Below are 16,317 nucleotides of genomic sequence, written 5' to 3'. Positions count from 1 at the left end.
CGTGTCTGTCTTTTTGGTGTTTTCAATATCTGCTTGAGTTCTTTTTCTTCTGAGCAATTTAATATTGAGTAAGCTTCCCTTGATATTGCAAGGCAAATTATTAAACCATTCTCTATAGCCATCCTTCTCAACATTTGTTTGAAAGAGCATCTTGAGAGACTCGGAGCTCTTTGTGCATTGCAAATGTGCTCTTCAGTAGAACATTTTGTCTTTTTCCATTTAAATAAATATCTTCTATTAAGTCTTTAGTGTTAAGATTCTTACATCATTTAGACATTCCATCTTTTTGTGAGACTTCCATTTTTCTTCAATATTTTTCTATTTTTTCTGTCAGTTACAGGCAGTTCTTGTTCTCTAACTTTATGAATAAAATGATTGTTTTTATTTTACCAGGTTTTAGTTTCTTACAAATAATTGAAATCATTAGAAGAGCAGGTAATGGGTTTTCTTAGCTTGTTGGAAACTGAATCAAGCTGAAGTCACCTGAGAATCTTTTGCTTTCTTTTCTTTTTCTGCTTTAAAGTAAGAAAGCGAATTTGCCTTCTTCTTGAAACGGAAGTGTGTAGGTGCGTATAAATATGTATGCACACTCACTAACTTCGGTGGGCGGACTTGCAAGGTGGCTTTAGAAATACAGAATTAACTTCTCAAAGAAGTTTCTAAGCTGTTTTTGTTGGTGATTTTTGTTTAGTTTTTTGGTTTTGTTTTTTTCCAGGAAAACAGATCCAACAGCTGCAATATTTCAAGTGTCATATAAGAGATGCTTGTGGTTTTTTGAAATACATTTTTTCCTTTAGGTCTTTGTGCTGGTAAAGGTGTATGGCAACAAGTGAAGTTTGACCCATTTGAACTCTCCATCAAAAGCTTAATATTTCTGTTACTAGTACAGTTTGGGCCTTTTGAAATTATTCTTCTTTTTCTCAAATAGTTCAAGTATGTCTCATTTTCAAGATAAGGGATCTTATTCCGATCTCCATTTCTTTCTATAAAATCAGATATGATTCTACTGAGGCTAAAGGAATCGTGTTTTCATAAGCATGCATATTTGCAAGTCAACATACTCTAGATGTGAAATTACACAAAATTTAAAAAACATGAAGCTTTTTTGTGTACCTTAAGGAATAAATAAAATGCTAAGTTACATTTTCAAAAATCTATGACTAGTCATTCTTAAGGCTTAACTAAATCCCCTAAGTCCTTGCACATATGCTTAACTCTACAAGCACGTGTATTCCTACAGATTGTGTGAGGTGGTACATACAGCGAGTGCAAAGGGAATACTTTAATGGAGGTGTAGTATCTGTTTTTTTTACTTTCTGAGAGAAGTTAGGAAGCAGATAGACCTGCATAGGAAAACTGAATTCCTGCATTGTGATGCTAGATGAAAAATACTTTTTAACTCAGTCCAAACTCAAGTCTAGTGGTTTTCCTTGAGTGTCGAAAGTGCTGTTGGTGACTGAGCTCTCATGTACTAAAATATATAGGGAAATGTATGAATGCAAGTCCTGTAGAACAAGAGGAACCATCCCTCTCTGCATATGAACACAGTCAGAGTTTTCTTTAGATTTTTTTTTTTTCCTTTTTGATATTTCTGCATTTGAAAAATGACATTTCACCTGGATGTTTTGGGGTGATAGAGTTAGTGTGGCTGGCTGTGGACAGGAGCAGAAGCTTAAGTATCTCAAAATACCCTGCCCTCCTATTGACTGGGTCTATTTTTAGCCCCAGGGAGCCCAGGCTTATTGGAATTGAAAAGATCCTGATTTATGCAATGGTGAAATTGCTAAATTGATTGGGTGATGCCACACACGTCCCCAGCCAGAATTTGCTGAGGGGCTGCGAATCCCAAAGGAGAAGAAACAGTTTCTGCTGTTGTCAGAAACTCTTCCAGAGGAGTATTTACGGCTTAGGTACCTCCACAGCTGCTGACACTGCTCTCTCTGTGGCTATTTCTTGCTGTGTGCTGCTACTGCCCCAGGCCGTGGCCTGTGCTAGCTCTTGCTCTGCCAAGGTTTGAACAGTATGTAATATCTTCAGGTTTTTAATATCAATATCAAGCAGGTGATGTCTAGCTAACCAGCATGCCCGCGGTTGGAAGTCCATCGGTTTGTTAAAATGTGATCTGATCTTTACAAGCACGTGCAAGTTTGCTGAAACAGAAAATTGCAATTTATGTTTTTTCACAGTAGAAGAGGTGGTTGTGGAATCAGGTGATCGTTACTTTTTAAAAGAAATATTCTTTTTAGTATGGCTTTTCTAACTCCAGCAAACGTTTGGATCTTAGAGTGTCTGGCAGGAAACCAGAAAATCTTTTTGCCCTTGTAGAACCAGTTGCTCAGATGCGTTCTAAAACCATTGATGTCTTGGAAGTCATATACTTTTTTTTCTGTAAGACTGCATATTTAATCCTGAGAGATCATACAATTTTGTCTGCATTTGTTAGTTTTAGCTTGTTTTCTTAAGGAAACAGGTTTTGCATAATTGCACTATCCATGTTTTTGCCAGCATCATCCTGGCACTCTAATAACTTTTGAACACCCTGGCCAATTTCAAGCGAAGTTGCTAGAAGCAGACATCCCAAAGACACATCGCGAAGTTCTTTGCTGGTTATGCAAAAATCACTGTCTGGGTAGAAGAGAGAGGTCCAAATTACCACCCTGTTAAGGAAGAGGCCAGAGCGTGTGCTGAGCTGCTCCGGAGCACGGTCTGCCAGCCGCGTGCACATTTTGGCTGGCCCTTCAGGACATGCATGGCTTGTGCAAGTTATATTTATCGTGTGAGTTGTTTCCTGGCCTGTAGTTAGGGAGGGTGGGAAGGTGTCCTGGGGGAGAAGGAAGGAGGGAGGCAGGGTACAGGAGGAGGCTGGGTTTTAGGAAGAACAGAGGAGGCAGGGGGAAACTGGAAGCACCCTGGGGATTGAGGTTAGGAACAAGGGACAGCCATCTGCAAGGAAGCAGGCCTCCCTGTTTCTGCCTCTCATGGGATAAACCTGTCTTTTAAAGGTGATGGGGTGTCCCATGGCAGATGTTAGGCTAGGCCGTGAGGTGGGGGAGGCATGCTCTGTTATTTCCCACTAATAGTATCAATGAATTGTCTTAATGAACTTTGGATTTGTATGTTCAGCTTCAAGCTGGACTTTTCCCATTTCAACTATTTAAGGAAAATAGAAATAATTTGAGTGGTTTGATGATGGATAACACTGCTGCTTTGATTGGATGTCAGGTAACCGTGGCCGCTGCCTTCCCAAAGTATGAGGGAGTCTTAATTCCCAAAGTGCAAAGAGGGAGTCTTAATTTAGCTGCTATGGTTTAAAAATCCTAATGTGTCCCTCAGGGTTCAGATGTGAAGGGGGTTCAGAGCTGAGACGGGCATACTAACAGAAGACAAGATGGCGACATTGCATGGTATGAATATGAGGGAGTCTTAATTCCCAAAGCGTAGAGGGAGTCTTAATTTAGCTGGTACAATTTAAAAAACCTAACGTGTCCCTCAGGGTTCAAAGCTGAGAGAGGCACTCTAACAGAAGGCAAGATGGCGACATGGCGTGGTGATGCTCCTCCTGTAGGAGTGGCCTTCAAGGGCAAGGAAGTTGTCCAAAGGTGTGGCCCAGCTCCTCACAGGTGTGCAGCGGGGGAGGACATGAGGCAGCTGATGTAAGCCGAAACTAGACGGGTTCAAACTGAGTATAAGGAAAATCATCTTTGTCGTGAGGACAGCCAAGCAGCAGATCAGATTGCTTGGAGAGGCTGTGAAGGCTCCATGTGTGGAGCTTTCCAAGACCTGGCTGGAGCAACCTGGAGCAACCCCAAGGCTGACCCTGCTCTGAGCAGGTTGGACTAGGGACCTCTCCAGGTCCCTTCCAACCTGAATTAGCCTCTCCTTTTGCCAAAAAAATCCCACTACATTATGCTGCAAAAAGTGTTTTACAGCAGTTTTGGATTGGCTGTATAGATTGGGGCTGTTACATTTACTGGAGAGATATTTATGGTAAGCATAGTAAGGATATGTATTGACACCCATCTTAAAAGCAGAATTCAGTACTTGAGAGAAACAGTTGTGGATGCATTAGTTGATTCATGGCTTAAGGGAGAAAAGAAGCGTTGTTTTGCCTTTTTTTTTTTTTTTAATTCAAAGATTTTTATTAAAGATAAAGATAATTTTACTAAGTAAAAACTAACTCATCATTGTTATGCAAAAGCAATTCCCAGCCTGGGCCTGGATGAATTATTATTGTTGTTGTTACTATCAGAGCAATAGTAAAATACTGAAGAAAGCTGTGGATTTATAAAATATTCAAGACAGAGATGGGGCCGTACAACTTGTAGACAGGAAATGGGTTCTTAGTATTTTAATATGCAAAGTTATGGAGTGTTACTTCTGCACTCGCCTTGTTTTGCTTATTTTAAAATTACAATTTTTAGCACATACCTAGCTTCTTCTTATACTCCAGTCTGTGGGCTGTCTTGTGCCATTGATTTTAGGCCAACTACCTATTGTTCTCAATAGCGAAATCTATTGATTAAAAAAAAAAAAAAAGTCAGTGGTGTGACATGGCTTGTTAAGGGATGTCATTTTGATATTAAGCCAGTCAGGTAGCAGCTCCCAAAACCATTGCCCCTGTGGAAGCAGAGCCCCTCATTGCTGTGCCTGGTCATGGGCACTGGGGTCCTTTGAGTTCCCAGCTCCTTGGTGCACCTTTTTCCTCTCCCACTTCTTTACTGGAATGAAGCCTGTGGCATGCCCCCGACACAAGCCACAGCACGTTCCCAGTAGAGAAGTGGTTTTTCTGCTAAAACTTTCCATTACTTACCTGAAATGTGGCCCTATGCATTAGGCTAGGCTAGGTGTAGAGGACAAAGGCAGCAAAATGAAAGGTCAGAGGTAGGATTGCAGGACAAGGGGAGTAAAAGAGTGCTGGGAATTTAATCTGTCTGTTTGTCATTACGATCCATTGCAGATAAGGAGGCAGCTCATTGGAAGAGATTTTTTGGGGGGTGAACTCGCATGGGAAGTGCACAACAGCTTATGATGTGCTTGTTGATAACGTTCACTTCACAGGTGACAGGAGTTTCTAGGCACCAAGTTTCAAACCAATCTGTCTGCACCCTCAGTTTCAGGACTTTGACTCGTATGTGGGAACAGGTTGAGAGTTGTATGAAGCAATTATTTTCCTTGCTGCCTGCCTCACCCTGCTGATGGAGTTTGTGCAGCTCCTTGAACTGCTGTGGTTTTAAGAGCTGTGATGAACCAAACCTCGCTCCAGTGGCTTCATACCAATGCATCCCAAAGTTAAAGCACAGGATTTTTGTCTCTGTAGTTGTTTTCAGGTGGCCTGCTAGCATAGTAGTTTTTTTGCAAGAATCCAAAGCGGACTCTACTGTAGATGTTGACCCAACTAGCATGTTGTGTACTAGCCTGTTCTGCTGTTTGGTTGGTATGTGCTGTCATCTCAGTTGGACTTCATATTTGACTTTTTAATAAACAAAAAAAATCCTGGGTCCCCTTTGACTGAGATGACACTACAAGTTTGCATTTTTGTTCTTGCAATGACCAGTAGTTGGGAATCAGCCCGGTTCCTCTCTGAATCTATAGTCTCATCAGGAGTTCACAGGGACGTGGAGCATTTATTAAAAAAGGAATGAAAGGTTGCTTATAGGCGCTTACCCGCAACCACCGCAGGTCCAAAAAGTGAAAGCTGGTCTCAGAAATTATTTCATTTTGGTAGCTAGGGCTGGATTGATCTGCTCACTATTTTCAGTGCTCATTCCACTGCAGTTTATTTTGGGTCATTTCATTTCAACAAGGCTTGATCTGTTTACAGCGCTTTCTATAGTAGCGTGACGGGGCCACGCAGCTCTTTTATAATATGTTCATTGCTAACCAGGAACTCAAAAAACTAGTAAATGAGGCACAGACATGAATAAGTTTAGAGAGGACAGTACGGTTTTGTAAGGATGGATTATTTTGGAAAGTTTTCTGAAATAACTAATCTTTTGTGCGCTGTAGGTTGCTTTGCAGAGCTTGAAGTGATGGTATATGGTAGCTGTGTGCTTTCAGAGGTAAGAGCGGAGGGCTGGCTGGAGGCACTCTTCTGACTTACAGTACTTCAGAAGCCACTGTGGTTGAGAGTTGCTCTCAATCCTTATTTGACAAGCACTTTTGTTTCCATAGGTAGATATTTCCATCAGGTACAGTAGTTTGATTTGATTTTGCTGTTTTAATTTTCAGATTTCCTGTATGAGCCATTCATACACAGGATGGATTAAATAGGTCTCAGTCAAAAATGTCTTAATCAGTTGGCCTCATCAGCCAACACAAAGCGCACGCTCGTTGTCTGTGCTGAGCGTGCTCCCATTTAACATTATGAAGGCGATGGCCTTGTTCCCCCCAAAATGGAAGAGCTGGCCTTCTTCTGTGTCCATCACAGTGTGACTATTTCCGGTTGTGCTCATGCCCGCTGACGAAGTAACGTTCCTTTTGCGTACTTCATTAAACTAGACAGCATTAGTGACTTGCACAACAGAAGTCAGAATCACAGAATCGCAAGGGTTGGAAGGGACCTCAGGAGATCATCTAGTCCAACTCGCCTGCTAAAGCAGGTTCTCCTAGAGCATGTTACACAGGACTTCGTCCAGGCGGGCTGTGAGTATCTCCAGAGAAGGAGACTCCACAACCCCCCTGGGCAGCCTGTTCCAGTGCTCCATCACCCTCAGAGTAAAGAAGTTTTTCCTCAGATTCAACTGATACCTCTTATGTTTCAGTTTGTGCCCATTGCCCCTTGTCCTGTCACTGGGCACCACTGAGAAGAGTCTGGCTCCGTCCTCGTGACTTCCACCCTTAAGATATTTGTATGTGTTGATGAGGTCCCCTCTCAGTCTTCTCTTCTTCAGGCTAGACAAGCCCAACTCTCTCAGCCTTTCCTCGTAGGGGAGATGCTCCAGTCCCTTTATCATCCCAGTTGCTCTCCTCTGGACTCTCTCTAGGAGTTCCTCATCTTTCTTGAACCGGGGAGCCCAGAACTGGACACAGTACTCCAGGTGGGATCTCACCAGGGCAGAGTAGAGGGGGAGGATAACCTCCCTTGACCTGCTGGCCGCACTCCTCTTAATGCACCCCAGGATACCATTGGCCTTCTTGGCAACAGGGGCACATTGCTGGCTCATGGTCAGCTTGTCATCCACCAGGACGAACGGAACGAACCGACCGAACTAACTAACCCCCCCCCGAGCATGACGTTATATGGTATGGAATAGCCCTTTGGTCAGTTTGGGTTAGCTGTGCTAGCTGTGCTCCCTCCCAGCTTGTTATGCACCTGGCCGAGCAGGAGAAGCTCAAAAAGTCCTTGAGTAGTCTGAGCACTACTTGGCAACAGCTGAAAACATCAGTGTGTTATCAACATTATTCTGGTACTAAATCCAAAACACAGCACTATGCTAGCTACTGTGAAGAAAATTAACTCTATCCCAGCCGAAACCAGGACAAGCCCTGGGGAACCCCATGAGCCACCGGCCTCCAACCAGACTCTGCCCCGCTGATCAGAACCCTCTGAGCCCTGCCATTCAGCCAGTTCCCAATCCACCTCACTGTCCACTCATCCAACCCACACTTCTTGAGCTTCTCTATGAGGATGTTATGGGAGACAGTATCAAAAGCCTTGCTGAAGTCAAGGTAGACAACATCCACTGCTCTCCCCTCGTCTACACAGCCGGTCATGCCATCATAGAAAGCTATCAGATTGGTCAGGCATGATTTCCCCTTGGTGGATCCATGCTGGGTACTCCTGATGATCTTCTTTTTGTCTACTTGCTTGGAGAAGACACCCAGAATGAGTTGTTCCATCACCTTTCCGGGGACGGAGGCGAGACTAACCGGCCTGTAGTTCCCTGGGTCCTCCTTCTTGCCCTTTTTGAAGACTGGAGTGACATTGGCTATCCTCCAGTCCTCAGGCATGGCAGGCACGATGTCCTGAAAATGGCCGCACCTGTGCTAGCAGGTTAAAATGGCACCGACAAGTGTTCCTGAGCACCAAGGCTGGTTTTTTTCTGAAATTATTTAGCTTTCTTGAACTCTTCTGACCTTTTCGGTTTAGCACACCCCCGAGCAGTGGCCAGGGCGTGGTTCAGGAGAGGGCTGTTCTCAATAGTTTAATAGTGTGGAAGTAGCTGTTCGCATTCCTGTCGGCCTCGGTGCGGGAGAACCTTCCTGAACACGTTTAACTCACTCACGGGTAAGTAGTTACTACATTCTTATAGCAGATCAGAGGCAGGATCAGCAGTGTTTTGGTGTCTGAGTAAGAAGAATAACATTAACACTGTAGTTCTGGGATGTTCAAAGTGTACTGAAGGTTTTGTAGCAGCATGTGCGTATGCATACCCAGAGTCAGTGTATGTGTGTCCTGTGTCATGTTCTTGCATAGGGATCTTAATGTTTCCTTGCCTATAGGAGGATATTCCCGCTTGGCTACGAATCGTAAAGCCCTTATACCAGTGAGTGGGAAGTTTAAAAAGCGCTTTATAAAAACGTCTCAGTTTGGAAACTTACCTTCTGCAAGTTGAGTGTGTCACATGCAGTTTGACTAATGCTCTAGGTCCTCTGGTCACAGCTCTGAAAACTTTGTGGCTGTTTGTGAGCCGTGTCATCGAGGAGCTTCTGATCTCGGCAGGTTCTGCCCTGCAGCTGCACAACCTGCTGGCACACCCTATGATTTCCCTTCCTGGGGCAAAATGTATCAGCGTGTCTTATGCTGCTCTGTCTGTTTTGGTCAGTGTGTATTGCTTGCAGAGGTGTGCTCCATGTCCCTCTCCTCCAACACAAGGCCACCTCAGAGGTAACTGCCCACCCATGTTTTTATGTTCTCTTACTGTCTCATAACTGTCTAAAAATTCTTGGTTTCAGATGATCAGGAGCTCGTTTTTTGCTGTGTACTTTCAGATTTAGCTCCGTCCACTGCTTCTGAACTTAGGCTGCAAAAGTGCTAGCTTGACTTCTGTTCTTTTATACGTGAATGGAAATAGTTCAATATTGTGCTGATGCAATAAAAACAGGAGGCCAGAAGGCAGCGAACTGAAATAAGGGTGAACGTATGAGAGAACACAAGCAGAGAGTGGCCACTTTAGCTCCTTACTGCCATGAACACACAATTATTTTTTAATACAATGTGCTTAAAAGCTGCATTTCTCCTAATTTAAATTTGTTATTCATGATGTAATGTCATTTATAAAAACATCTATGTTATGGTAACACCAGATACTCTAGCCAAGATACCATGCGAGGCAGTTCAGGCAGTCTGGATAATACTCAGCATGTTAATTGTATAGCAGTGATCTGTACTTAACAATGAAAATGCCATCACCTATTTTCAAAGTCTTTCTCTTTTTTCATGGCTAATAACCTTAATGATCCATCAGAGGTAGTGGGCTGAGGCAGAGCTCAAGGCCATCAGCTCCTCCCAGCCTGCTACATAGTTCCCAGGAAACACCCTGTATTTCATTAGGTCTTGCTTAGTTTATGGTGTAATATTTTGCTCGAAGGCATTAAACTATCATCAAAAGCAGTAGACCAATTAGTGTGACTTCTTTTTCCAGGGTCGTTGTACAAGGGAGAACTGCAAGTACCTTCATCCACCAACACATTTAAAAACTCAACTGGAAATCAATGGCAGAAACAACTTAATCCAGCAAAAAACTGCAGCAGCAATGCTTGCCCAGCAAATGCAGTTCATGTTTCCAGGGTCACCACTACAGCCAGTGGTAAGTATGTTTCTCTGATGGTGTTATTGGTAAGTAAAGCTGAAGCAGAAGGCTATATTGACCTGCAAAAGTTCTCTAAGCTAGTGTCAATAAAAATAGTCCCCATCTGTTGACTTAAGGAATTGCCAAGGTGCTAGAGATAGGTTCATTTATATTTGCATTTGAAGATATAATGGAATGTTGCTGTAGACTTTATGTGTTTTTTTTAATCCCAGACTCATTTGCTTATTTTTTTTCTTAATCTCTTTTGTGTTTCCTTCATTCAGTTCATGTCAGGTTTAGGCTAAATTTGCAGGATTTTTACATATAATCCTTCTGGTGGTGAAAAATATGTATAATAATAATAATAATTGCTAGTAAGCCATTTGAATTGGAATGCAGAGTTCCCCTCTCAGGAGTCTACGGGTTTGAGTGGCTTTAAATAGTGTTTAATCCCAGTGCCAGGAACAAAGGTTAATGTCATTCTGGGTAGCATTTTCTTACTCTCTTGAAATCTGAAGTGTCCCAAAATAAGACAGAGAACCGCTGGAGCATGCACTTTACAAACTCAGCATTTTACCTTAAAGTAATGCGTATGGTGCCTGGGACACTTCAAATCCAGAAGGTAACATAAAACTAGAGTCTTGCAGGCAGGAGCAGCATCTTTGGATATACATGAAAATGATCAGTTGAGGAGCAGTTGAGCTCCTCATTGTACCAGCCTTCCAGAGCATGGTTAGGCAAGTAATCTGAATTCAACTTTTCACACATGGCTGCTAATGATGTTTTCTCAACTTGAATGCCTGGTGTAAGGCACTGGAGTGGGATTTCTTTCTCTAACTTGAGGCATCTGGAGTGTTGGCATCAACTTCTGTGTTGGGCTTCCAAGGTCCATTTATAGTTTATCAAAAGCCAAAGGCATTTCTAATTACTATTCGCTTGGCTTGTTTCAGGCGTCTGCATTCGGATTAGATGATTTGGGTTTTTAAGTGCCTTTGTCTTTCCCCGGGCTATCACAGAAGCCAAGTGTAAGCGTCTCAGAGGAAGACACCTGTATTTGGTCACAGGAAGCTCACCCCAGATGCCTTTTTCAAATGTATTTTTACACTTGAAACATCTGCTGTAAGGTGGGAGGCATGAACAAAAATGGGGTGTCAGGAGTCCCTGAATTTCTGGGACACGTTCATCAAAATGTATCTAGGTATATTGGCATAATGTGTTTTGATACTTCCTATTTCTTTACTGCTTGAGTTTTCACCAGGAAAGGTTTTGATGAAGTACTAGATTCCCCCTCTTAGTAGTATGAGAAAAATCGAAACGGCAAAATTATCCTTTTTTTCTACTCGCCCATTTCATCATTTGAACTTTACAATTTCATTGACGTAATGCCTTCTGTACTGATTGCTGTGATAAAAGTGCCGCGTTTTATTTCTCCGTCTCGTGTAAAGTGCCAGATTAAGTGACTCAGCCTTGACCAAATGCATAAAAAGTGAAAGAAAATTCCACAGAAGTCATTTGACATGTGGATTTATTCTTAAAATTATATCTGATACAAAGCTGTTATTTATATTTTACATAACACGTATTGTCCTCAACATAGCTGAACTGTTGTTTCATATGAATGTTCATTATTATGCTCTAAAGAATTTAGCTTGCTCTTGACATATAAACTGGGCTGTTTGATATCAAGCAGTTTTGATCTCTGATAAAAACAGAGCATTATTCACTTTTAACTCTCTAGGACAGGTAGATGCCATTTCCGTACAGTTGGGTATCCTGGCTAATCTTCTGCTCAAAGCATCTTCTTGGTACTAACTCACAATCATTTATAATTTAGTAATTAATTCCAAAGACAAAAAAAAAAAAAAAAAGCAAAACAGAAATGAACTTTCTGAGTCCTATGCTTTCTCTTGCATATTTTCTACATACTGTGCATGGCTGGTTTCCCTTCTCCAACAGAGGCCGTGCAGGCCACCTTGATGAGAAAGACTCTCCTCCTCCATCAAGTGTTTTGAAGTCTTTCCTTAATATTGTGCTGTTGCGTGGTTCATTTCTAGCTGCCGGCTTATTTGGGAACTTAATTTCTGACAGAGCTAATCAGAGATGTGTCCTGTTTCTCTGCACAGTTTTTCCTCATTTATAATTATAGCTTCACTCTCTGGGGTAAACATCAGCTCTGCAGAACTAAAGCATTTTCCAGGTCTGACCGTAGTCTGAGCATGGTGATGTTCTGCCTCCACCCCCCATGGAGCTGGTGGTAACAAACCCACCATTCTGCCTTGGTAGGGCTGCGTTTTAGCATCACACAAGTGCTCTTTCTTCTGGTCATGACTTCACTGACTCACTGTAGGAAGGCATGAAACAGATTTTTAGACCTGTATCATTCCCTCCAATCAAATTTTTTTCTAAGATGAACTCTAGCTAAGCCTGAATAATCCCTTTCTAAATATTGTGTCCAGCTGAGATTATAATATTTATTCTGCTTGCCACTGGTGACAGCTGAGCACACAAACATTCGCAAAGGTGAGGTTTTTCAATGTGTGAGCCATAGTAACACATAATTGCAGGAGGTGGCAAAATACAGCATGCAAACAGATGGAAGTTACATGCCAAAGAGCTCATTATATGTACTCTTATGAGAAATATGGCTTTAATATAGTCAATAACGCTTCACCTATGAAATCTGGTACTTTGAAAAATAGCCTGTTTTCCCAAGGAAAACAGGAATTGAGAAAAAGCAATAAAGTCTATGTTATTTCTACTTTTAGATGTGTAAATAGGCCTTCAGCGTAAGCTGGACCTCCATAGAGATTCAGGTTCAAAGTACGACTTCCTTTGCATCAGCAGCCTCTTTTCCAATAATCGAGCTGCAAAGGCGGTTCTTCATATGCCGCTGGAATGTGTTACGTGATTAAAAGAAGAGAGAGCATGCCGTGTGTTTTGCCAGCTGTTTGAAATTTTTTCATTAAGAAAATAAACCAGCGCCAGAAAGAACATGCAGAAGACAACTAGTAAGCCCTTGACTGAGGGGTTGGGTTTTTTCATCTTGGTCTATGTTTTCCTTTTGCAGCCCACATTTCCAGTGGGTCCCACAATAGGAACGAACACGGCTATTAGCTTTGCTCCTTACCTAACGCCAGTAACACCGGGAGTTGGCTTAGTCCCGACTGAGATCCTACCCACGCCGCCTGTTATTGTTCCTGGAAGTCCACCGGTTTCAGTCCCCGGTTCAACTGCTACCCAGAAACTCCTCAGGACTGATAAACTGGAGGTACTGTAGACACCACCGTGACTAGAAATACAATCCTCTGTTAGGCTGTGTGAAAGATCCTGGAGGGAAAAATCCTATTGTTTTAGAAATGATGCTTAAATTTAGTTACTACAAATAAAGACCTTGTAACCAGGCAGGATTTCTACACTTGCAGCCAGTGGTAATTAAACACTGTTATTTTTGAAGGTAGTGCGTTCGCTCAAATTTAATATACAGGCATCAACATGAATTTTCATCTTTTGTAATGTTATCTCCTCCAAAGTACCTCAGGTATACAAGACTATAAAGGCATGCCTTGGTGAAATAGCTAACAAGCACATTTTTATTGCAGTATTAATTCTGTCCCAGGTTTTATGCATTGATATTATGGGAATTTTATAGCCTTATGGATTGTTATTAGGGGAATGGTATAGCCCTTCAGCCTTGAGCTACAAATGGAGATGTCGAATGTTACCAACCCTGCAGCAGGCTGCAGGGGCAAGCCCCCAGCTGTGTGCAGAGCCTCCCTGGTGTTGATGGATCTCTGCTTGGCTGGGCTCAGCGGAATCTGTGATCCAAGAATACGAGATGGCCAAATAGCTCTTGCAGAAATGAATGTCCTTTCCCAAAAGCCTAAGCACTAGTGTCTAGAGCACATTGCTTCTTAGGAAAATCAGCATGTTCATTCTGCCCATTTTTGAAAATTATTTTTAAGGAGGCTCTCTATTTTATTTGTAGACTCCATAGAAAATACAGTGCACCTGATGCATATCTTCCCCGGGTCTCAGCAAGAGGAACTCCTTCCCTACCAGTGGAGATGCAAGAATATGAAGTGTAGTCAGAAAGGGACTGAATATTTTGTGATTCCCAGTCAGTTTTGCAGGAATAGTTACTTCAGTACTGAAACACCCTTCCCAGGTGTTTATTAGACAGGCAAAAGGAAAGGCATTTGGGAACGCTTCTGTTGCATGTCAAGTTCATTTAGCCGTCGTACTGCAGAGCTACCTGAGGAGCCAAGGCGCGTAAGGGTAAAATAGATGCATTTCCCTCTCCCAGAAGAAGATGAAAGGTTTATTAAATTGAATTAGCTGAAAAACTTGAACTAACCGGGGAAGGGAGCGGGTCTGTCTTTTGGGGGCGCGGGGCTCTCCCTGCCCTTTCGCAGTGCACCAAGCTCTTCCCCTGCAACGCGTGTTGTTTTGCACGTAGGTGTGCAGGGAGTTCCAGCGGGGAAACTGTGCGCGTGGAGAGACTGATTGCCGCTTTGCGCATCCGGCAGACAGCACAATGATTGACACAAACGACAACACCGTAACCGTGTGTATGGATTACATAAAAGGTCGTTGCATGAGGGAGAAATGCAAGTATTTTCACCCTCCTGCACATTTGCAGGCCAAAATCAAAGCGGCGCAACACCAAGCCAACCAGGCTGCGGTGGCAGCCCAGGCAGCTGCGGCAGCTGCGACTGTAATGGTAAGTGCTGGCATATATGGCTGCCTTTTTTTGACAGAAGCTCTTTGATGCCTATTTTGCTTCAATTTAATGCTGTTTGCTTATACTTTCTTTTCTCTTTTGCCTCTTCTTTTTATTTTCTTTTTTTTTTTTTTTGGTAAAAGATAAGAATTTATAAAATTTTACTATTGCTTGATGGGAGGAAGCACTTTTTTTCTTTATGCCCTTATTTTAATGCTGTATTTCTATCCAAGACAGTGAAGCAAATGACACTCTATACCACTTCTGTTCTCTGCCTTGATTATATGTTAAATTTGCCCCTAGTATTTCCAAGCAGAAATAAAACTGATAAGCTTCAATGTCCCCTGGAAAATAGGGGCACATACGCTGTTTTAGCTCTTTGATGACAGATACACATGTGGAAATTTGGAAGAAAAGGAAGAAAAGCAAAGAGAGAACTTTTGCCTCAGAGCTTAGTAGTAGAAAAGAAACTTGTATTAGGATTCAACTCACGCCACCTTAGATGTCAGACAGTTAGATAACTGAGCCTAGCCTAGCCACCTTGGTCTCACTTTATAGGTAGTGGAGAAAAAACAGCACACTAATCTGATCTACTACTAGTACCTGTCTGAGGATGAGAAAGAACTGCCCTCTGTAGATACATGTCTATCCACACTGACTAAAAAGTGATGGCTATATCTTTCTGAACTTTGGTTAGATGGATCTCACACCTAGAGACTTCTCTTGCCTCTTCCACTCTCATGGGCAAGTTCCCTGATTCTTGCTATGATACAGTTTCTCTATTAGAAAACCAGAGTTTAAAAGTAGTAAAACAAAATGGGAATCATTAAGAAAAAGCACAGTAACTATAGTCAGAAGAGAAGAGATTTGAGGGCTTTCTATTTTCAGATATTTCAAGCTCTTACTGAAAACTCTTCAGACAAGTCAGCCCATCCGTTTACCAGTATTGGGTATCTCTTATGGTTGCTACCAGGGAAGTTGATAAATTTAAATAGACTGGTATTGATAAAGTTAAATAAATCGAGCATGCAGGATCTGACTTGGAAGACAAAATTGCTGGCAGCAAATTAAAGAATCATTGTCCTTATTGCTGGCAGTGGACGAATAATTAAGCAGATGTGGTTTGTGGACTTGTGGGCAGTGCATACAATAGTTACAGACAATGCAGTTATTTTCTGGGTAAAAAGCCTACCAGAAACACAATACAGTACAGTATATAACTACCCAAAGCATTGTATTTAGCAAATTAGCAAAGACCAGACTTTTTGAGGGACAAAGGGTAAGTTATGCAAGAAAGTAAACCTCCAAACAGAAGAACATTTTTTAAGTTTTAGTATTCTTTCTCTTATAGTATCCCCAGCCTTTGTTTCAAACTGGGTGATTTTTAGTTAAACTTTCCTGTGCTTGCAGAAATTGAATACCATCTGGAAATTAAAGCAAAGGAAATTGTTTTTTTTATTCTAATTAGCTTCTACTGTGCAATATTTATTGTCCATTTAGAGAATGTAATATTTCTAGGCAATATACTAAAGAAGAAAGGAGATGAGGGGATTCACTTTTTTTGTGCTTCAGTAATGGTTGGATATTTATCCCATGATTTTAAATAAGCCATACTTGGAATTGCACTAGCCTCAAAGCAAGATGAAGCATCTTTGGAAACACAGAATTGAAATGTTAGCATTCTAATGTCACGGGAGAAGAAGGCAGGGAACTGTAATTCAGGGTAACTTTCTGCAGAAAAATATGTACCAAATATTTTAATGGCATATTCAGACTACCAAACAGAAAAGATTCTTTACGATCCAAGTGTTTTTTGTTTAATATAGACGTAAAACAATCAGAGTGAATGAAAAATCACCAGAATGG

General features: G+C 41.9%; 1 protein-coding gene across 12 annotated transcripts in view; it reads left to right on the top strand.

Annotated features, from left to right (window-relative positions):
- The window catches only part of MBNL2 (muscleblind like splicing regulator 2), a 70,710-nt gene that overhangs the window by 28,351 nt on the left and 26,042 nt on the right, over positions 1–16,317 (top strand). For 6 of the 12 annotated variants that reach the window (XM_009637694.2, XM_035893244.1, XM_035893242.1 and 3 more), the window contains exons 2-4: positions 9,585–9,749; positions 12,799–12,999; positions 14,188–14,451. In XM_009637694.2, the coding sequence (XP_009635989.1) occupies positions 9,585–9,749; positions 12,799–12,999; positions 14,188–14,451 (630 nt within the window). The remainder of the gene's footprint in view (positions 1–9,584; positions 9,750–12,798; positions 13,000–14,187; positions 14,452–16,317) is intronic. The other 6 variants (XM_035893248.1, XM_035893247.1, XM_035893246.1 and 3 more) reach the window with 4 other exon arrangements.

Source organism: Egretta garzetta, unplaced genomic scaffold (assembly GCF_000687185.1).
Source record: "Egretta garzetta isolate BGI_Z169 unplaced genomic scaffold, ASM68718v1 scaffold594, whole genome shotgun sequence".
Lineage (NCBI taxonomy): Eukaryota > Metazoa > Chordata > Aves > Pelecaniformes > Ardeidae > Egretta > Egretta garzetta.
This window is presented reverse-complemented; position numbering and strand designations above follow the sequence as displayed.